Source organism: Pristis pectinata, chromosome 3, assembly GCF_009764475.1.
Source record: "Pristis pectinata isolate sPriPec2 chromosome 3, sPriPec2.1.pri, whole genome shotgun sequence".
Lineage (NCBI taxonomy): Eukaryota > Metazoa > Chordata > Chondrichthyes > Rhinopristiformes > Pristidae > Pristis > Pristis pectinata.
In genome coordinates, this window is record NC_067407.1 from 136,341,055 (window position 1) to 136,363,301 (window position 22,247).

At 46.2% G+C, this 22,247-nt stretch overlaps 1 protein-coding gene across 1 annotated transcript in view; it reads left to right on the top strand.

Moving 5' to 3' along the window:
* Positions 1-22,247, top strand: part of LOC127568027 (epithelial cell-transforming sequence 2 oncogene-like) — a 69,259-nt gene that overhangs the window by 20,169 nt on the left and 26,843 nt on the right. The window contains 7 exon segments of the mRNA XM_052011275.1: positions 3,561-3,729; positions 6,459-6,587; positions 8,384-8,476; positions 10,466-10,648; positions 13,236-13,339; positions 19,296-19,338; positions 19,387-19,412. Coding sequence (XP_051867235.1) covers positions 3,561-3,729; positions 6,459-6,587; positions 8,384-8,476; positions 10,466-10,648; positions 13,236-13,339; positions 19,296-19,338; positions 19,387-19,412 — 747 coding nt within the window.

Here is a 22,247-nt window from a genome sequence, read left to right on the forward strand (position 1 = left end):
CAGAGTAAAGTGTCACAGATACAGAGAAAGTGCAGTGCAGGTAGACAATAAGATGCAAGGTCATAACAAGGTAGATTGTGAGATCAAGAGTCCATCTTATCATACTAGGGAATCGTTCAATAGTCTTATAACAGTGGGGCAGAAGCTGTCCTTGAGCCTGGTGGTATGTGCTTCAGGCTTTTGGTGGGGTCTTTGATTATGCTGGCTGCTTCACCAAGGCAGCGAGAGTTATAGACCGAGTCCATGGAGGGGAGGCTGGTTTCCGTGATGTGCTGGGATGTGTCCACAACTCTCCACAGTTTCTTCCGGACCCGGGCAGAGCAGTTGCCATACCAAGCCGTGATGCATCCTGATAGGGTGCTTTCCATGGTGCATCGATAAAAGTTGGTGAGTGTTAAATGGGACATGCCAAATTTCTTCAGCCTCCTGAGGAAGTAGAGGCACTGGTGAGCTTTCTTGGCCGTGGCCTCTACGTGGTTGGACCAGGACAGGCTATTGGTGATGTTCACTCCAAGGACCTTGAAGCTCTCAACCCTCTCGACCTCAGCACCGTTGATGTAGACAGGTGCATGTACACCACCCCCTTTCCTGAAATCAATGACCAGCTCTTGCTGACATTGAGGGAAAGGTTGTTGTCCTGACACCATGTCACTAAACTCTTTATCTCTTTCCTGTACTCTGACTCATCATTATTTGAGATACAGCCCACTACGGTGGTATCATCAGCAAACTTGTAGATGGAGCTAGAGCAGAATCTGGCCACACAGTCATGAGTATGTAGGGAGTAGAGTAGGGGTCTGAGGATGCAGCCTTGTGGGGCACCAGTGTTGAGAATAATAAACTAATTCCAATTCCACATGTGGACCCTCAGCCGACCCTCAAGACAGGCTGCAGTCCTGGAAAGCATTTTCGTGAGCAAAATTCTTAAATCAGGAAGGCTGAGTGAAATGTATCATGGGTACTTGGCTAAAGTGTGGGCGGAGAGTGCGGTGTTATCTGTGGTAGTGAATCTCCCTTTGTTAGTCAAGGGCAGCTACCCCAGAGTGTCAGTGGTGATTAAATAGAGGGATACTTGTACCTGAGTTGCTCCTTCTTCCCAACTCCACGCCTGTAGCCTTGTAGATAATGACCCTTGAAGTGATTTAAAAAGATTACAATTGGACCTTTCATGGCCATGGGACAGCCCAAATCATTTTCTAGCCAATGACGTAGTTGTGTCCATTCCGATGAAAGCTCTCAGACCTGAGCCATTTCTCCCTCCGCAGATGCTGCCTGACCTGCCGAGCGTTTCCAGCATGTTCTGATTTTATTTCGGATTTCCAGCATCTGCCATTTTTTTTATTGATGTTCGGTGTTGCGATGTTGGGACAATGATTGGTGTAAAACAAACCCTGCAAACAACAATACAATAATCTCCTGCAGCGAGATATAAATAGTCCAGGACACTAGGAGTAACATTCCCGCATTTAAAATGCTGTGGGATCTTTCAAGTCCCTCTGAGAGGATTTAAATTCTTATTTACAGTACTGGACAGGAGAATTAGCTTGTTCAATGAGCTCGGGTCTCTGGAGCAGGATCCCAGTTATACTCTGTGACTCACTGACTTCCACCCACCTGCCACCACCTCATATCCTGAGAGTCCACAGTGGCGCAGCTGGTAGAGCCGCTGCCTTGCATCGCCAGAGACCCAGGTTCAATCCTGGCCCCTGTTACTGTCTGTGTGGAGTTTGCACGTTCTCCCTGTGACCGCATGGGTTCAGAATCAGGTTTATTATCATTGACATACGTCGTGAAATTTGTTGTTTTGCGGCAGCAGGACAGTGCAAAGACATAATAATTACTCAAAGTTACCAAAAGATAAATAAATAAAATAGTGTAAAAGAAGAATAATGAGGTAGTGTTCATGGGTTCATGGACCGTTCAGAAATCCGATGGTGGAGGGGAAGAAGCTGTTCCTGAATCATTGAGTGTGGGTCTTCAGGCTCCTGTATCTCCTCCCTGATGGTAGTAACGAGAAGAGGGCATGTCCTGGATGGTGAGGGTCCTTAATGATGGATGCCGCGTTATTGAGATGCCGCTTCTTGAAGATGTCCTCTGTGGTGGGGAGGGTTGTGCCAGTGATGGAGCTGGCTGAGTCTACAACCCTTTGCAGCCACTTTCAATCCTGCACAATGGAGCCTCCATACCAGGCTGTGATGCAACCAGTCAGAATTCTCTCCACCGTACATCTATAGGAATTTGCAAGACTCTTTGCTGACATGCCGAATCTCCTCAAACTCTGAATGAAGAAGAGCCACTGGCGTGCCTCCTTCGTGATTGCATCAATGTATTGGGTCCAAGATAGATCCTCCAAGATGTTGATGCCCAGGAACTTGAAGCTGCTCACCCTTTCCGCCGCTGACCCCTCAATGAGGACTAGTGTGTGTTCTCCTGACTTCCCTTTCCTGAAGTCCACAATCAATTCCTTGGTCTTGCTGACGTTGAGTCCGAGGTTGTTGTTGCGACACCACTCAACCAGCCGATCTATCTCCTTCCTGTACGCCTCCTCATCGCCATCTGAGATGGAGGTCTGCCCTGTGCTTTCCAGTTTCCTCCCACATCCCAAAGACGTGTCGCTTAGTAGCCTAACTGGGTACTGTAAGTTGTCCCTAGTGTTTGGTGAGTGGTAGAATCTGGGGGGAGTTGATGAGAATGCAGGGAGAATAAAAAATGGGAATAATATAGAACTAGTGTAAATGGGTGGTTGATGGTTAGCATGGACTCAGTGGGCCGAAGGTCCTGTTTTTGTGCTGTATCTTTAACTCAATGACCAAGCTGCCAACTACCACCCACTCCTTGTGGTGTAGAACATCTCATATCTATTCCTAACCTGTCTCATCCTTGTCCATCCAGACAGGTGAGGTTTCACTCTGTCTCAAAGCCACCACCAATACTCACCAAGGTGGACATGTCCCAGCTGATAACTTTGCGCTCAAGTTTCTAGTGTGGGACTGGATCCCAGAAATTTCTGACTCAAAGGAGTAAGATCTGATTTCAAAAAAGAAAATTTTAGTAGGTGGGAGGCTGTTTAAGGACTTAGAATCTTCTCACACCCCTCCTCTTGCTCTCTTTGGTATTGGTATTGGTTTATTATTGTCACTTGTACCGAGGCACAGTGAAAAACTTGTCTTGCATACCGATCGTACAGGTCAATTCACTACACAGTGCAGTTACATTGAGTTAGTACAGAGTGCATTGAGGTAGTACAGGTAAAAACAATAACAGTACAGAGTAAAGTGCCACAGCTACAGAGTAAGTGCAGTGCAATAAGGTGCAAGGTCACAACAAGGTAGATTGTGAGGTCAGAGTCCATCTCATTGTATAAGGGAACTGTTCATTAGTCTTATCACAGTGGGATAGAAGCTGTCCTTGAGCCTGGTGGTACGTGCCCTCAGGCTCCTGTATCTTCTGCCTGATGGGAGAGGGGAGAAGAGAGAATGACCCAGGTGGGTGGGGTCTTGTTCTTGGGATTTGGGGCTCTTCCTGCCACGAAGGGATCTGAGGTCCTGTTCTTTGTGCAGGTGGCCCTGGACTGCGTGAGGATCGACGTGATCCCTGTAGTGTATGAGCACTGCGGAACGATGCTGGACAGCCTCCTGTTTCGAGTGGAGCATGCTCTGAGAGACCGGAGAGCAGGGAGCATTGGGATACTTGCCGAGGGAGACCCAATGGAGGTGGATTTGGTCCAAGGCAGGTAGCAAGGGTGATAAGACGCCACTGGCTGAACAAGGTCTGGTAATGTTGCCAATCGGAGGCTGAAGGTGCCCACACCTGTTAGAGTTGACCCTGTCCAATAACTAATAGTGACAGAGGCATCTATCAATGATAAATCTGTCCAGCTGGGGGTGATGTAGCTCCAAAAACTCGATCAACGTTGAATGATGTTCACGACGTATGTCAGTGATAATAAACCTGATTCTGATTCTGAACCCGTGCGGTCACGAGTGTTGAATCCACGTACCCGTCCAAATGCCTTTTAAGTGTTATTGTACCTGCCTCACCCACCTCCTCTGGCAGCTCATTCCATATGCGTACCACCCTCTGTGCAGAAAAAAAAGTTGCCTCTCAAGTTCCTCTTAAATCTCTCACCTTAAACCTATGCCCTCTAGTTCTTGATTCCCCAACCCTGGGAAAAAGAGTGTGTGCATTGACCCTACCTATGCCCCTCATGATTTTATACACCTCTGGCAGAAAAATTATTGTGGGAGTCAGCAGAGGTGTGGTTGAAGTAAATTATTTATCTTTGGACATGTTTGTTTAAAGTTAATAGTTACAGAAAGAAAGGGAGACTGCGGTCAGGAAGGCTGATCAGAGGTGGCTAAGAACTAGAGTCCTAGTCATAATATCTTGGTCAATGACACATCAATACTGTCTATACCTCTTGCTGCCTTGGTGAAGCAGCCAGCATAATCAAAGACCCCACCCACAAGGGTCATTCTCTCTTCTCCCCTCTCCCATCAGGCAGAAGACACAGGAGCCTGAGGGCACGTACCACCAGGCTCAAGGACAGCTTCTATCCCACTGTGATAAGACTATTGAACGGTTCCCTTATATGATGAGATGGACTCTTGACCTCACAATCTACCTTGTTATGACCTTGCACCTTATTGTCTACCTGCAATGCACTTCCCTGTAGCTGTGACACTTTACTCTGTATTCTGTTATTGTTTTTACTCTGTACTACCTAAATGTACTCTGTACTAACTTAATGTAACTGCACTGTGTAATGAACTGATCTGTACGAATGGTATGCAAGACAAGTTTTTCACTGTACCTCGGTACAAGTGACAGTAATAAACCAATACCAATACCAATACTGTCCTGGATTCACCATGCCTTCAGTCTCCAGTTCAATCATCATTGCACCATTACAGAGCCCCTTTAAGAGCAGAACAAATGGGAGTAGGCCATTCAGCCCCTCGACCTTGCACTGTTATTCAACATGACCATTGCTGATCTTCTCCATCCCACTGTTCTCCTATCCTTTCTCCTCCTGGATCTCCTTAATGTCCAAAGACACAGCAAAACATTCCAAGGTGCTTCTCAGGAACGTTGTCAACCCCAGTGTGACACTCAGTCGGATAGGAAGATAATAGGCGGAACATGATAGGTCTTAGCATCCCAAAGGAGGAAAGATAGGCAGGGAGGTTGGGGCAGCGGAATCCAGACCTTCAGGCTGAAGACACGGTGGTGACGCTGGACTAAGTCCTGAGGTATGCAAGAGGCCGGAAGCAGCAGCATGGAGACAAGAACCCCACTGATGGCATAACTCCAGGCCACTGTACACTTGCAGCGAGGAGATAGTTTGACTCGGTGCTAGATCCTTGCATCACTTTCAACGTTGTTACCGACCTCAGTCTGCTCACACTCGCTGCCACAGGAGCGGGAGGCTGTGTCAGCTCTCACCTCTCAGGTTGCTTAACCCAGCCTGTTGTCCTCTTTAACATTAGCAGCAGGGGGAGGGCACTCAGGACCTCGAGCAGCATTGAACACTCAAAGCTGACCTGCATCTCACTCGTTTGCCAGACATTGCTCCATCTCCCATAATAACAACCTTCACCCAACAAAACCCCAATGAAGACCCACACTCAACGTTTCAGCAACAGCTTCTTCCCCTCCGCTGTCAGATTTCTTAACAGTCCATGAACCCATGAACACTACCTCGTTATTCCTCTTTTGCACTATTTTATTTATTTTTGTAACTTATAGTAATTTTTATGTCATGCATAAAACACTACAGCACAGTACAGGCCCTTCGGCCCACAATGTTGTGCCAACATTTTATCCTGCTCTAATATCTATCTATCCCTTCCCTCCCACATAGCCCCCTATTTCTCTATCATTCATGTGGTGTCTCTTAAATGTCCCTAATGTATCTGCCCCCACAACCTCTGCCGGCAGTGCGTTCCACGCACCCACCACTCTCTGTGTAAAAAATTTACCCCTGACATTCCCCCCATACCTTCCTCCAATCACCTTAAAATTATGTCCCTTCGTATTAGCCACTGTCACCCTGGGAAAAAGTCTCTGACTGTCCACTCGATCTATGCCTCTTATCATCTTGTACACCTCTATCAAGTCACTTCTCATCCTCCTTCTCTCCAAAGAGAAAAGCCCCAGCTCACTCAACCTATCCTCATAAGGCACCGTACTGCTGCTGCAAAACAACAAATTTCAAGACATGTTTGTGATAATAAACCTGATTCTGATTCTGATTCCCATTGATCCTGATGTTTTCCATTGACCCTCAACACAATGTATGGAATGAGTCCCAGATTTCTGCCCCAGTGTTTGTGGAATATCAGTCTGGCTGCCAACACTTACCAGAAGCAAGGCTGAACTGAAAACAGATCAGCAGAGCAGGGCATTCGGAGTTCTGCTCCTTTAATCTTGATTGCATTTTATTTCCATTTTTTCAGGTTGCAAGATCAGTTCAAAGAATCTTCCAGATGCTAAGATAAGAGGATTCTGGGAGAATCTGGCCAGTTGTGTCCTGTCACAAGAAGAAGGAGGCCACATCCACATCTTTGTGCCTTTGGCTACATCAGGTTAGCTCTTTGCACTTCAGGAGAGGGTGACACAGTGGCACAGCGGGTAGAGCCGCTGCCTCATAGCGCCAGAGACCCGGGTTCAATCCTGACCTCGGATGTTGCCTGTGTAGAGTTTTCATGTTCTCCCTGTGACCACGTGGGTTTCCCTGGGTGCTCCGGTTTCCTCCCGCGTCCCAAAGACATGCAGGTTGGTAGGTTAGCTGGCCGCTGTAAATTGGAATAGGTTTATTATTGTCACATGTACCAAGAAACAGTTAAAAGCTTTTGTTTGCGTGCCATCCAGACAGATCATTCCATATGTAAGTATATTGAGGTAGTAAAAAGAAAATAATGCAGAATATAGTGTTACAGTTACAGAGAAAGTGCAGTGCAGGTAGACAAATAAAGTGCAAGGGCCACGACGAGGTAGAGTGGGAGATCAAGAGTTCATCTTTAAGTGTACAAGAGGACCGTTCAAGAGTCCGATAGCAGCATAGAAGCTGTCCTTGAGCCTGGTGGTACGTGTTCTCAAGCTTTTGAATCTACTGCCCACAAAATAGGGGAGAAGAGCAAATGGCTGGGATGGGAGGGGTCCTTGATTATGTTGGCTGGTTTCATAAGAGATAGGAGCAGGAGTCGGCCATCTGGCCCGTCGAGCCTGCTGCACCATTCAATAAGATCATGGCTGACCTGGCTGTGGACTCAGCTCCACCTGCCTGCCTTTTCCCCATAACCCTTAATTCCCCTACTATGTAAAAACCTATCTAACTGTGTCTTAAATATACTTGATGAGGTAGCATCTACTGCTTCCCTGGGTAGAGACTTCCACAGATTCACTACTCTCTGGGAAAAGCAGAGGTTGCCCCTTTCTGAGGCAGCGGGAAGTGTAGACAGAGTCAATGGAGGGGAGGTTGGTTCGCGTGATGGACTGGGCTGTGTCCACAACTCTCCACAGTTTCTTGCGGTCTTGGGCAGTGCAGTTGCCGTACCAAACCATGCTGCATCCGGATAGGATGCTTTCTACGGTGCATCGATAAAAATTGTTGAAGGTTATTGGGGATATGCTGAATTTCCTTAGCCTCCTGAGGAAGTAGAGGCGCTGGTGAGCTTTCTTGGCTTGTCCAGGACAAGTTGTTGGTGATATTTACACTAGGAACTTGAAGCTCTCAACCATCTCCACTTCAGCACCATGGATACAGACAGGGCGTGTGCTCCACCTGGTGTTTGTGCCTGGAGTACAGGTGAGTGGTAGAATCTGGGGTGACTCCATGGGAGTGTGGGGAGAACAAAATGAGTACGTTGTAGCAGGGGATGTCACTGATCAGAGTGACCGTCTACTGCAGCCACACCTAATGTTGGTAGAAAATGTCAAACACACAGTGATACCATGCAATTAATTGCATGCAATAAACATTCACCATCATTAATTATTTCATTAAAGTAATCAAAAAATGCTCACTGTACTCTGTTTTAATTTGCCATTTTACCACAGAGGTTAAAGTTTACACATACAGTGAAGTTTGCAGATCACTCCAATGATTGTCTATTGCTCATATTTTAGTACAAATTAGAGATGGAATTAGCTCCTGGTTCACCAATTATCCTCATCTGGAATCTTAATTCTAGTCAGGTGCTCTTAGCTGAGTGATTGAGTAACTGGAGGCATCCTGGACAAAAGATGAAAATGAGGGGAAGGTTGAGAGCTGAGTTTCCTACCTACCAGGCTGAGGCCTAAGCACCCTGTTCCTGCTCCTAAAAGTTCTGAGGATTCTTCATTCTAAGCTGATTTATAACCTGTCTTTCTCTGTGGCCAGAGGCAGGAATGGAGCTCTTGTCCCAGCTCTCTGCTCTGACTGCTGTGTGCTACAACACACCTACAGGGATGGTGACGGGATCCTACCAACACAGTAAGTGCTCCACTTCTCCTCTAGAGTGTTGTTGATGATGTTGTGCTTCATTTGATTCCCTTTGTGCAGAGCATAAATCTGCTGATCCAATCAATATTTTCACAAACAAGTGGTATAATGTTCCATCCACAGAGTCTGGCTCCTACCCAATCCAATTAGCTTCTGAGGTACATTGCCTACCATTTTGTCTTTCCTAGAAGTCATCAGGAATGCTTAATGCTTGATGGATTCTGTGACAGCTAACTAGGCAAGATAATTGTTAACTCAGCCAGCTATATCTTAGCAATGCATGGGTAAATAGAACACAGAACATTACTGCCCAGGAACAGTCAGAGACTTTTTCCCAGGGTGAAAATGGCTCACATGAGGGGACATAATTTTAAGATGTTTGGTGGAAGGTAGAAGCAGGATGTCAGGGGTGAGTTTTTTTTACACAGAGAGTGGAACGCACTGCCGGCAGAAGTTGTGGGGCAGATACATTAGGGACATTTAAGAGACACTTAGATAGCCACATGAATGATAGAAAAATGGAGGGCTCTGTGGGAAGGAAGGGTTAGATAGATCTTAGAGCAGGATAAAATGTTGGCATAACATCGTGGGCCAAAGAGCCTGAACTGTGCTGTAATGTTCTATGAACAAGCCCCTTGGCCCACAATGTCAGCACAAACCCCAATGCCAAATTAAACTAAATCTCTTCTGCCTGTACGTGATCCACATCTCTCCATTCCCTGCATATTCGTGTGTCTATTGAACAGCCCCTTAAATGCCACTGTTGTATCTGCTTCCACCACTCCCCTGGCAGCCTGTTCCAGGCACCCACCACACTCTGTTTAAAAAAAACTTGCCCTGCACATCTTTAAACTTTCCCCCCACTCACCTTAAATGCCCTCTAGTACTTGACATTTCTCCCTGGGGAAAAAGACTCTCTACCCCATCTATTGCCTCCATTAATCTCATAAATTTCTATCAGGAATAACCTGGATGAGGTGCAGTGACTTGCAGGCAGTAATGTACATACTTCCTCTATTCCCTATGGACAAGTAACTTCCAGCAATGGACCTCCCAGTGGAAATTCCCAAAGTAGCTTCCAAGAGATGGAAAGTCACAGAGCCTGGTGGTTTCTCACATTCACCTGCACCCTTCCTCACTGAGGTAAAAAACAGGAAATTTACAACAGGGGACATTCAGCCCATTACTCTGTGCTGTTGGTAACATAGCTACCCAGCTTAATTTCATTTTGGATTAAGTCCATAGTGTTGGCCATGAAGCAATTAAAATCTGCATAACAGCTAACTGGAATGAGTCAAGGACAGTGGAAGGAGACAAAACAAAGGACTGCAGATGCTGGAATCTAGATGAAAAACACGATGAGGAACTCAGCAGGCCAGGCAGCATCCCTGGAGAAAAGCAGGCGGTCAACGTTTCGGGTCAGGACCCTTCTTCAGGGCTGAAGATAGGAAAAGGGGAAGCCTGATATATAAGAGGGAAAAGCAGAGCAGTGATAGGTGGACAAAAGAGGGGAGGCGGGGTGGGCACAAGGTGGTGATAGGTAGATGCAGGTAAGAGCTAGCGATAAGCAGGTGTGGGGGAGGAGAGGAGAGCAGATCCACTGGGGGAGGGGTCAAAGGTAAGGAGAGAGGGGAAAAAAGGGGGTAATAAAAAGAGAGGCTAGGAAAGGGGAGAACCTTGTGGGGAAGGGGGGTGGGGAATAAAAACAAATGTCTTTGTTGTTGCCATGTCGTGGAAGGGAAGGAGGCCACCATTTTGTGAACTGTTTCGTGAACTGGTTCTTGCTCAAGAATGGCTGGAGCAGAGCCAATTGGAAATGGGCACAACGAGTCACACGCCTTTCGGCTGACCATTTTGCCCATCTAAACTAATCCCATTTTGCCCACATTAGGACTGTATCCTACGCCTTGCTTATTTAAGTGTCTGTCCAAATGCCTCTTAAACATACCCTGGCAGGGAGCTTGCTGTGTTGGCTTTTAGTTCTCAGCGAGTGGCTGTGGGCAGACGAGGACCTCTCTCCCCCGGCCATCTACTTCAATGAGAGAAAGCTGCAGGTGTGGACGAGGATGGCAGGAGTGAGGGAGGAAGTCCTCAGGCACGTCCGCAAGGCAATGGAACCGCACTGCAGACATCTGCAGTGGCACGTCTGTGGGAGGATGATTGGTAGGAATTCAAGCATTTTTTAATTCCTTGTCAACCAAACATTTGGATGGCTCAGGGGCACTTTTAGCAAATCCCGAAAAGCAGACTGTTCTGTCTAGAAATGTAGAACATAGATCAGTACAGCACAGGAACAGGCCCTTCGGCCCACAATGTCTGTGCTGAACATGATGCCAAATTAAACTAAATCCCTTCTGCCAGTACATGATCCATCTCCCTCCACTCCCTGCATATTCACGTGTCTATCTAAAAGCCTCTTAAAAAGCTGTATCGTATCTGCTTCCACTGCTGCAGGCATCTACTGTTCCAGGCACCCACCACTCTATGTGGGGGAAAAAAACTAGCCCTGCACATCTTTAAATTTTTCCCCTCTCACCTTAAATGCATGCCCTCTAGTATTTGACATTCCTACCCTGGGAAAAAGATTCTGACTGTCTACCCTATCTACGTCTCTCAGAATTTTATAAACTTCTATCGGATCTCCCTTCAGCCTCCAGAGAAAAGAGCCCAATTTGTTTGTCCAACCTCTGCTTATAGCACATGCCCTCTAATCCAGGCAGCATCCTGGTGCACCTCCTCTGCACCCTCTCCAAAGCCTCCACATCCTTCCTATAATGGAGCAACCAGAACTGCACACAATGGAAAATTTGCCCAGCGGCCCTAAACATGAGCACTGGGTTCCTTTCCTCTCTTGATTTTCCCAGCCGTTCTTTAAAATCCCACAGAGTTCTTGAAACAGACGTGAATACATGCAGGCTATCCCTGGGTCACAGACACCTCTATGTACGAGTGAGCGCCCATAATATTATTAAATTCAAGAAGTCCGATGTACGTACATACGTTAGTTCCTACAAACAGCAGAACTAGCTTCCTCTCTTGCTCCCCTTTTGGTAATTGTTCTTCCTTATGGTCTTGTGCTTTTGATGCCATTCATTACAATACTGTGGTTGTGTGGTTACCATACTGAGTGATTTTCCGACATGGACAAAATTAACTTATGAACGTCTGTATAATTAGTGGGATGGCTTGCACTGCGGGGATTGCACCCTTCGTCCTTTGCTCCCTCTCCTGTTTGATTCCCACTCCCACTTGCTTCTCACGGCCCTGCATCATCTTCCTCTTCACCTTTCCCTCTCTGAAACCCTTTCTCCTCTCATTCCCTGTCCTGTTTCCTGGTGAACACTTATAAGGTGCTCCTTAATCCAAGCTCTCTGACCTAGCCTTTGGCCACATGTCCTAACATCTCCTTGTGTGTCTCAGCTTGTAGCTTGGTATTCTTCCTGTTAGGTACCCTGCAATGTTTAACTGAGTGGAGATGTTACACAATTGCAAATGTAGTATCTAATATTTAATCCATAACAAGCCTACATTTGTTGGCAATCCCTTTACTTACATGCACTTCTCCTGCTTTATTCTGTTATTGTGGCCTTTTGCTGTCCTGGTAACCTCTCCTCCATTCTCACTCTGCCTGCTTCTGCCTTTGCTCGTTTCCCTGTGTAACGTTGAACTCCGGTGTCCAATATAAGGGTTCAAAACCTGATGTGGGTTGAAGTTTAATTTGGAGACACAAGAGACTGTAAGTGCTAAATTGGTTTATTATTGTCACATATACACAAGTAGACAGGGTGGTTAAGAAGGCTTATGGAATGCTTGCATTTATTAATCGGGGCATTGAGTACAGGATTCAAGAAGTTATGATGCATCTCTGTAGAACTCTGGTTAGGCTGCATTTAAATTATTGCATGCAATTCTGGTCACCTCACTACAGGAAGGGTGTCGAGGCTTTAGAGAAGGTGCAGAGGAGGTTTACTAGGATACTGCCTGGATTAGAGGGCATGTGCTATCAGGAGAGGCTGGACAAACTTGGGCTCTTTTCCCTGGAGCGGTGGAGGCTGAGGGGTGATCTATTGGAAGTGTATAAAATTATGAGGGGCATAGATAGGGTGGACAAGCAATATCTTTTTCCCATTATTGATCGATCCAATACCAGAGGGCATGCATTTAAGGTGAGAGGGGGTAGGTTCAGAACAGACGTGGTGGATGCCTGGAATGCGTTGCCTGATACAGTGGTGGAGGCAAATTCATTGGTATCTTGGATAGGCACATGAATGAGAGGAAAATAGAGGGATATGGGCATTCTGTAGGCAGGAGGGAATAGCTATGTCAACACAACATTGTGGGCCAAGGGCCTGTTCTGTGCTGTACTCTTCGATGTTCTATACCGAAGTGCAGTGAAAAACTTCGTTTTGCGTGCCTTCCACACAGATCATTTCATTACAACAGTGCGTTGAGGTAGTACAAGGGAAAACAATAACAGAATGCAGAATATAGTGTTATTTACAGAGAAAGTGCAGTGCAGGCAGACAATGAGGTGCAAGGGCCATAACGAGGTAGATCATAAAGTCAAGAGTCCATCTTATCCTACAAGGGGACCATTCAATAGTGGGAATCTGGAGCAACAAGCAAAATGCTGGAAGAACTCAGCGTGTCAGGTGGCATCTGTGGAGGGAAATGGACAGTTGACGTTTCGGGTCGGGACCCTTCACCAGGACTGATTTTAAGTTTGACTTGTTCATTTACTGACCTGCAGGACAGCTGATGTTTGACTCAATGAGTGCAGCTGAGGTCCAGCAAAGCCAGGAGATTGCTCAAGCTTTAACTGAAGGACTGATCAAAATGTCAAGGGAAAAACAGGTAATTCTAAGTCAAAAGAACCTGTTGATTTGCTCTGGGAAAAATTGATTAAAAACTGGAACAACGTTGGGAATGAGGGAACCTACAATTCCTTTGAACAATGGAAGCAGTAACATTTACATAGCACCTATAAAGCACTGAACAGCACCAAAGGGTATTATCAAACCAATATTTGACACTAAGCTATAGAAGTAGATACTACTGTAGATAACCAAAGACTTTTTAAGGAGTGTCTGTAATGAGGGAAAAAGAGATGGGCTGCAGTGCATAGGCCTGAGCTCTCCAAATCACTCTGCCTAGCCCTCAGTACAATAGAGAGGAGCAGCAGAAGGCCACTTGGCTGCTCAAACCTGCCCCACCATTCCATAATTCCAAAGCACAGGAACACAAGAAGCTGCAGAGAGTAGTGGGCACAGCCCGGTCCACCATGGGCACAGCCCTCCCCACCACTGACAGCATCTACAGGAGGCACTGCCTCAAGAGGGCAACATCAATCATCAAGGATCCCTACCATTCGGGCCATGCCATCTTCTCACTGCTACCGTCAGGCAGGAGATATGGAAGCGTGAAGCCCCTCACCACCAGGTTCAGGAACAGTTACTTTCCTACAACCATCAGGTTCTTGAACTGACCTAACCCGATTTCAGCAATGGAACACACAGGATACTTTCCACAGTGCATGTATAGAAGTTTGTTAGAGTATTTGGTGACATGCCAAATACTCTAACAACCCACCAATGAGAGCCAGCACGTGGTCCCTTGACCTCCCCTTTCTGAAGTCAATGATTAGTTCCTTGGTTTTGTTGATGCTAAGCGTGAGGTTGTTACTGGGGCACCACTCAACCAGATGTTCTATCTCACTCCTGTATGCTGACTCATCACCACCCGTGATTTGGCCAACAACTGTGGTGTTGTCGGTGAATTTGTAGATGGTATGGACTTGTTTTAATCGTGTTTTTCCACCGATTTCTTGTTTCACACTGTCTTTTTCTTCACTGTCTTGTATAGTTTATGTATAATTTATATTCTGTGTGTTGTCTGTACCTATGTGCCTGTGATGCTGCTGTGATGCTTGTTGTGATGGGAGAGTTTAATTTCCCAAATATCAATTGACATCTCCATACAGTGAGGGGTTTAGATGGGATGGAGTTTGTTAAGTGTGATCAGGAAGGATTCTTGACACAGTGTGTAGATAAGCCTACAAGAGGAGAGGTTGTGCTTGATTTGGTATTGGGAAATGAACCTGGTCAGGTGTCAGATCTCTCAGTGGGAGAGCATTTTGGAGATAGTGATCATAATTCTATCTCCTTTACGATAGCATTGGAGAGAGATAGGAACAGACAGACTAGAAAGGCGTTTAGTTGGAGTAAAGGGAATCATGAGGCTCTTGGGCAGGAAATTGGAAGCTTAAATTGGGAACAAATGTTCTCAGGGAAAAGTACAGAAGAAATATGGCAAATATTTAGGGGATATTTGTATGGAGTTCTGCATAGACATGTTCCGATGAGACGGGAGGCACGAGAGGATACAAGAACGGTGGTGTACAAAGACTATAATAAATCTAGTCAAAAGGAAAAGAAAAGCTTACAAAAGGTTCAGAGAGCTAGGTAATGTTAGAGATCTGGAAGAGTATAAGGCTTAAGAAGGAAATTAAGAGAGCCAGAAGGGGCCATGAGAAGGCCTTGGCGGGCAGGATTAAGGAAAACCCCAAGGCATTCTACAAGTATGTGAAGAGTAAGAGGATAAGACGTGAAAGAATAGGGCCTATCAAGTTTAACAGAGGGAAAGGGTGTATGGATCTGGAAGGAATAGCAGAGGTACTTAATGAATACTTTACATCAGTATTCACGATGGAAAAAGATCTTGGTGATTGTAGTGATGATTTGCAGTGGGCTGAAAAGCTTGGGCATGTAAATATTAAGAAAGAGGAGGTGCTGGAGCTTTTGGAAAGCATTAAGTTGGATACGACCAGATGAGATGTACCCCAGGCTGCTGTGGGAGGCGAGGGAGGAGATTGCGGAGCCTCTGACGATGATCTTTGCATCATCAATGGAGACAGGAGAGGTTCCAGAGGATTGGAGGGTTGCGGATGTTGTTCTCTTATTCAAGAAAGGGAGTAGAGACAGCCCAGGAAATTATAGACCAGTGAGTCTTACCTCAGTGGTTGGAAAGCTGATGGAGAAGATCCTGAGGGGCAGGATTTATGAACATTTGGAGAGATATAATATGATTAGGAATAGTCAGCATGGCTTTGTCAAGGGCAGGTCCTGCCTTACGAGCCTGATTGAATTTTTTGAGGATGTGACTAAACATGTTGATGAAGGGAGAGCAGTGGATGTAGTGTATATGGATTTCAGCAAGGCGTTTGATAAGGTACCCCATGCAAGGCTTATTGAGAAAGGAGGCATGGGATCCAAGGGAACATTGCAGTGTGGATCCAGAACTGGCTGGCCCACAGAAGGCAAAGAGTGGTTGTTGACAGCTCATATTCTGCATGGAGGCCGGTGACCAGTGGTGTACCTCAGGGATCTGCTCTGGGACCCTTACTCTTTGTGATTTTTATAAATGAGTTGGATGAGGAAGTGGAGGGATGGGTTAGTAAGTTTGCAGATGACAGAGGTTGGGGGTGTTGTGGATAGTGTGGAGGGCTGTCGGAGGTTACAGTGGGACATAGATAGGATGCAAAGCTGGGCTGAGAAGTGGCAGATGGAGTTCAACCCAGATAAGTGTGAAGTGGTTCACTTTGGTAGGTCAAATATGATGGCAGAGTATAGTATTAATGGTAGGCAGTGTGGAGGATCAGAGGGATCTTGGGGTCTGAGTCCATAGGACGCTCAAAGCAGCTGCACAGGTTGACTCTGTGGTTAAGAAGGCGTACGGTGTATTGTCCTTCATCAACCATGGAATTGAATTTAGGAGCCAAGAGGTAATGCTGCAGCTATATAGGACCCTGGTCAGACCCCACTTGGAATACCTCACTACAGGAAGGATGTGGAAGCCATAGAAAGGGTGCAGAGGAGATTTACAAGGATGCTGCCTGGAATGCGGAGCATGCCTTATGAAAGCAGGTTGAGGGAAATCTGCCTTTCCTCCTTGGAGCGACAGAGGATGAGGGGGGACCTGATAGAGGTGTATAAGATGATGAGAGGCATTGATTGTGTGGATAGTCAGAGGCTTTTTCCTAGGGCTGAAATGATTGCCACAAGAGGACATAGGTTTAAGGTGCTGGGGAGTAGGCATAGGGGAGATGTCAGGGGTAAGTTTTTTACTCAGAGAGTGGTGAGTGTGTGGAATGGGCTGCCGGCAACGGTGGTGGAGGCGGATACGATAGGGTCTTTTAAAAGACTTTTGGGTAAGTACATGAAGCTGAGAAAAATAGAGGGCTATGGGTATCTAAGGTCGGGACATGTTCGGCACAGCTCTGTGGGCTGAAGGACCTGAATTGTGCTGTAGGTTTTCTGTGCTGCTGCAAACAAGTTTTTTTCATTGTACCTGTACCTCACCATACTTGTGCACATGACAATAAACTCCACTTGACTTGATCCAATCTTGGCCATAATGCTACTTTCCTGCTCTCTCCCCACATCTTTTGTTTCCCTTGCCGTTTAAATGTCTGTCGAGCTCTGCCTGGAAGAGATTGAAGAGATCTCTGCCAGGAAAGAGAATTGCAAAGAGCCACAACCCTCGGAGAGAAGAAATTCCATCTTAAATGGATGATCCCCTTTTCTGAAACTATCCCATCTAATTGTAGATCCCCCCCACCCTGTTAATCCATCTCAGAACTGGATAGGGGCCAAACGTGGGCAAATGGGACTAGCTCAGATGGGAATCTTTGTTGGTATGGACCAATTGGGCCTAAGGGCCTACTTCTGTGCTGTATGACTCTGTGACTCTCTATGACTCTGTGACAGTGTCGAAATGCCTCATATTAGAGGGCATCCATTTAAGGTGAGAGGGGGTAACCAAGAGATGTGTGGGGCAAGTTTTTTTACACAGTGGTGGGTGCCTGGAATGCACTGCCAGGGGTGGTGGTGGAGGCAGATACGATAGAGGTGTTTAAGAGGCTCTTAGATAAGATGTGCAGAGAATTGAGGGATATGGGCACTGTGTAGGCAGAAGGGACTAGTTTAGTTAGGCTTTTAATTATAAGTTTGGCACAACATCGTGGGCCAACGGGCCTGTTCCTGTGTTGCACTGCTCTATGTTCTATGACTATGACTCTAATTCTACGTTTCAATAAGATCAATATGTTCTTTTAGACTCTGGTGAGTAGAGGTCCAGCTTTTGTACGTCAATTCTTTCATTCCAAGAATATACTTGGCGAACCTTCACAGCACTTCGAAGATGCACCTTAATCTAAACATGTCCTAACATCTCCTTGTGTGGCCCAGCTTGTAGTTTGGTAATCTTCCCGCAATGTTTAACTGCTATATAATTGCAGATGTAGTTTCTCATATTTCCTCCATAACAAGCTTATATTTTTTTTTGGAAATCTCTTTCCCAGTTCTGATGAATGGTCTTTGACCTGAAACATTGATTCTGTGGCATTCAGTTCTGGTCACCTCATTATAGGAAAGATGTGGAGGCTTTGCTGAGGGTGTAGAAGAGGTTTAGCAGGATGCTGCCTGGATTAGAGAGTATGAGCTATAAGGAGAGGTTTGGCAAACTTGGGTTGTTTTCTCTGGAGGCTGAGGGGAGGCCTGATAGAAGTTTATAAAATTATGAGAGGCATAGATAGGGTAGACAGCTGGTATCTTATTCCCAGGATGTCTAATACCAGAGGGCATACATTCAAGGTGAGAGGGGGTAAGTTCAAAGGAGATGTGCGGGGCAGGTTTTTTTTACACAGAGAGTGGTGGGTGCCTGGAATGTGCTGCCAGGGGTGGTGGTGGAGGCAGATACGATAGAGGTGTTTAAGAGTGTTATGGACTCAGTGAAAGTCCCTTTAAGATAGAGAGTGTGTGTGTATGTGTGTGTGGGGCGTGCTTACGTCAATAGAAGATAAAGGACGTAATGACGTTGTTGAAGAAGTCAGAAGAAGGAGAGAGAAGGGAGAGAGACACCAGCCTGCTTGTTTTCTCTATCGATGGATGAGAAACAATAACTGTGTTTGCCACTGAAATCCATGTATGGAAGTTGGAAGTAATCCGGTGGAGTTCACTTTGTTGCTGACCTGTAGAAGGAAACAGGTATTTGTGTGTGGACGACCACGGTTCGGATGCTTTTCGGGGTGAGGAAGTCACTACCGAGTAAACACTGAAGTGTCGTTTGGGTTCCATCGTGGAACATTTGGATTTCGTATGTACTCTCTCTATGTTTTTCTACATCTACATCTTATCTTCAGACAACGGTGGTTGTTGAAGAAGCCCTTGCTCATGTTTCACCTTATGGCTTGCGGAACTGAACTTTAAGAACCATTCCGGAACTGGGAGTTTTGGACTTTGTCACACACACACACGAAGAGTTTAGTTTTGGGGTTAACGTTCGAGGTTTAACATTCTTGAATTCTAACATACTAACATTTTTTTTAAACTTTTATTTTACGTATTATCATAAGTAGTGATTAATAAAATAGTTTTTAACACTGAATCATGCTCAGTGTGTTTCTTTTGTTGCTGGTTTGTGACAAAGAGGCTATTAGATAGGCACATGAATGTGCAGAGAATGGAGGGATATAGACCATGTGTAGGCAGAAGGGATTAGTGTAATTAGGCAACATTAGAATTAGTTTGGCGCAACATTGTGGGCTGAAGGGGCTGTTCCTGTGCTGTATTGTTCTACGTTCTATGTTTTTCTCTCTCCACAGATGCTGCCTGACCTGCTGAGTGTTTCTGGCATTTTTGGTTACTATTTTTGAAGCATGTTTCTGTGCAGGATGTGTTTTGTCTGCTTGGGCTGGTGGACACCTGAGATGATCAGATGGAACTAAAGTCAACTCCTTGCTTATGTATTTCAGGAGGACCCTCTAGGATTTCTCTCCAACTTCCTGATGAGCAGATCCCATAACAACAAGTTAATAAAGCCCGGTGAAACTTTCCTGACCTAAGTTAATGCTGGGATGACCCCACTGAAGGTGCAGTTGTTTTGTACCATTCATTAACCATAGAGTCATAGATTGCAGGGTTGGACCAGTTCATCCATTGTCTTGTGTCAGTTCTTAGCTAGGGATAATCCACCCACTTGCTCCTACCCCCTTGGAGTTCCCTGGAATTCCTCAGGGAAGTGTCCCAGGCCCAGCTGCTTTCTCGGTGACCTTCCTTCCATCATAAGGTCAGAAGTGGGGATATCCGCCAATCATTGCACAGTGTTCTATTCCATTCACAACTCCTCAGTAAATGAAGCAGCCCGTGCCCCATGTGCAGCAAGACCTGGACAACATTCACTGGCTGATAAGTAGGAAGGATCATTCCTGCCACACACGAGCTGCACACTGACCACCTCCAAAGCTTTTCCCCACCTACAAGGCACCAATCGGGAGTGTGATGGAACGAATGCAGCTCCCACAACACTCAAGAAGTTTGATACCACCCAGAACACAGTGGCCCATTGCCTGGCACCCTATTCACCCCCTTCAGCATTCACTCCCTCCCCCACTAGTGGGCAGTGGCTGCAGTGTGAACCATCTACACGCTACTCTGCGGTTACTCAGCCGGGCGATTCTGACAACACCTCCCAAGCACGCTACCCACCACCTCCAAGGGCAGCAGTCACACGGGACCACCACCATCTGCAGGTTGACTCCAAGTCGCACTCTATCTTGACCTTGGAAAGGTATCACCATAACTTTGTCATCACTGGGTCTAAATCCGGGACTGTCCACATAGAGAGTCACGGAAACGGGCCCTTCAGCCCAACTTGTCCATGCTGACCAAGAATCCCATCTAAACTGGTCCCATTTGTCCCATATCCCTCTCAACCTTTCCTATCCATGTACCTGTCCAAGCATCTTTTAAATGTTGTTACTGTACCTGCCTCAACCACTTCTTCTGGCAGCTTGTTCCACATACCTGCCACCCTCTGTGTGAAGAAGTTGCCCCTCAGGTCCCTTTTAAATCTCTCCCCTCTCACCTTAAACCTATGCCCTCTAGTTCTTGATTCCCCAACCCTGGGAAAAAGACTGAGTGCATTCACCCTATCTATGCCCCTCATGATGTTATACACCTCTATAATATCATGCTTCAGTCTCCTACGCTCCAAGGAATAAAGTCCCAGCCTGTCCAACCTCTCCCTATAACTCAGTACCTCGAGTCCTGGCAACATCCTTGTAAATCTTTTCTGCGCTCTTGCCAACTTAGTGGCATCTTTCCTGTAGCAGGGTGACCAAAACTGAACACAATACCCCAAGTGCAGCCTCACCAACGTCTTGTACCTTTCCTAGAAGCACTACAGCGGTTTATGAAGGCAGCTCACCACAATTCCCTCCCAAAACATCGACAGTTCCTTTTCCCTCCACAGATGCTGTGAGTTCCCCCAGCAGTTTACTTGTTTACAGCTCTTCGACACTTGCTTAAGAACAGGCAAGAAATGCTGGCCTTGTCAGCAAATTCCACATCCTGAGGAATGAATAAAAATATTATCCAATTCCTTCTTTTCATTCCTACTATTAAATCCGTTTCTGCTGTCCTTTTAAGGCAGCACATTGTGTGTGTGTTTCACTGCTGATGGTCAAACAATACCACTTGTATTCAGTGCAATGAAGCACCCATCACTCCGGGGTTGGAGATTTCATTCTCCGTGGTTCCTAGAGCAAAACTGAAGTGTATGCAAACTCGTGATTCTCTCAAGTGTAGCTGAGAAAAGATCATGGCTTGTGGCGAGGAAGCTGGAACAAGGTACTAAAGATGGACAATCAGCCACGATCATATTGAATGGTGGAGCAGGTTCGAAGAGCTGAGTGCCCTACTCCTGTCACTTCTATGTTTCTAAAGCATTGTCCAAATCAGGACATGTTTAGCAGCAGCAAGATATCAGGGAGATCAGCAAGTATATTCTGCTTCCCATCTGATAGCTACCCAGAATGATAGGGTCCCACTTGAGCCTCATCCAGCTTTGAAATGGAGACACGAGAGACTGCATTTGGAACAAAATAAATGAGTTGCTGGGGGAGCTCAGCAGGTCAGGCAGCATCTGTGGAGGGAAATGGACAGTTGAATTTTCGGGTTGAGACCCTTCATCTGGACTGAAAGGTAGAGACACAGCCAGTATAAAGAGGGGCAAGAGCTGGCAAGCGATAGGTGGATCCAAGTCACAGAGTCATACAGCAAGGAAACAGGTCCTTTGGCCCAACTGGTCCCTGCCAACCACAATTCCCGTCTAAGCTAGTCCCATATCCCTCTAAACTTTCCTATCCATGTACCCATCCAAGTACCTATTAAATGTTAATGTACCTGCCTCAAACACTTCCTCCGGCAGCTCGTTCTTTATACTGACCACCCTCTGGGTGAAAAAGTTGCCCCTCAGGTTCCCATTAAATCTCTCCTCTCTCACCTTAAACCTATGCCCTCTAGTTCTCGATTCCCCAACCCTGGGAAAAAGACTGTGCACATTCATCCTATCTCTGCCCCTCATGATTTTATTCACCTCTATAATATCAACCCTCATTCTCCTATGCTCCAGTGAAAAAAATCTCAACCGGCTCAACCTCTCTCCATAACTCGGTCCCTTGAGTCCCGGCAACATCCTCGTAAATCTGCTCTGCACTCTTTCCAGCTTAGTGGCATCTTTTCTATAGCAGAGCGACCAAAACTGAACACAATATTCCAAAGGCAGCCTCACCAACACTTTGTACAACTGCAACATAACATCCCGACTTCTATACTCAATGCCATGACTGATGAAGGCCAGCGTGCCAAATGCTTTCTTCACCTCCCTGTCTACATGCGACGCCACTTTCAGGGAACCATGTACT